An 822-nucleotide genomic window follows, 5' to 3' on the forward strand; every position below is an offset into this window, starting at 1 on the left:
TATATTCTGACCTCCTAAAAATGAGACTCATTACAAACTACACTGAAATTGTCAGAAGAAAGGAAAGAGAATGTCATGTCTTCTACCTTATTGGTCTCCTGTGTATGCTGATACCATTCATTATATCCCTGCTATCCTTTCTCTTACTCATCCTCTCCCTGAGGAGGCACATCAGGATGATGCGGCACCAGGTCACTGCCCCCAGAGATGTGAGCACTAAGGCCCATGTGAGAGCCACCATTGTAATGCTGTCTTTCCTCTCCCTCTTTGTCTTTCATTTGGTCATTCATTTCATTGGGAAAGCAAGCACTTTCCTGAAAGATGACAATGTGATAATGATGACATTGTTGGCTGCCCCTGTCTTTCCCACTGTGCACTCATTTATCCTCATTCTACAAAACAAAAACCTGAAGCAGACATTCCTGAGACTGCTGTGGTTCAAGAAGGGCTGCATGAGAGGTGGGGTCAGGGCATCCTTTACCCACTAGTGTAAGGGGGAAGGGGAGGGCAGTATAGGCTCTGCAAGTCTTAAAATTCTACTGTTCTAGGTAGCTCGGTGGCATAGAAGGGAGAGCCTTGGACCTAGAATCAGAAAGTCAAATTCCGCCTCAGACACTCACTAGCTCTGTGACCCTGGGCAAGGCATTTAACCTCTCTCTGCCTCATTTTCCTCCTCTATAAAATGGATATTATAATATTGGCACCTTCCTCACAGGGATGTAGTGAGAATAAAATGGGAAAATATGTTTAAAGCTTTTTGCAAATCTTAACATACTACATAAATACTGACTACTATCATTATTCTCATTGTTTAACACATTA

General features: G+C 42.8%; 1 protein-coding gene across 1 annotated transcript; it reads left to right on the forward strand.

The window, feature by feature from the left end:
- Window positions 1-5: 5 nt before the first annotated feature.
- LOC138156154 (taste receptor type 2 member 3-like) lies at window positions 6-488 on the forward strand (the record flags this gene model as incomplete). The annotated part of the gene is made up of 1 exon (XM_069081365.1): window positions 6-488. A coding segment is annotated over one exon (483 nt), but the record flags the coding sequence as incomplete, so codon positions are not given.
- Between the last annotated feature and the right edge of the window lie 334 nt (window positions 489-822).

Source organism: Petaurus breviceps, unplaced genomic scaffold, assembly GCF_028583685.1.
Source record: "Petaurus breviceps papuanus isolate PSGF00001 unplaced genomic scaffold, PetGlider_PUasm1.0 98500, whole genome shotgun sequence".
Lineage (NCBI taxonomy): Eukaryota > Metazoa > Chordata > Mammalia > Diprotodontia > Petauridae > Petaurus > Petaurus breviceps.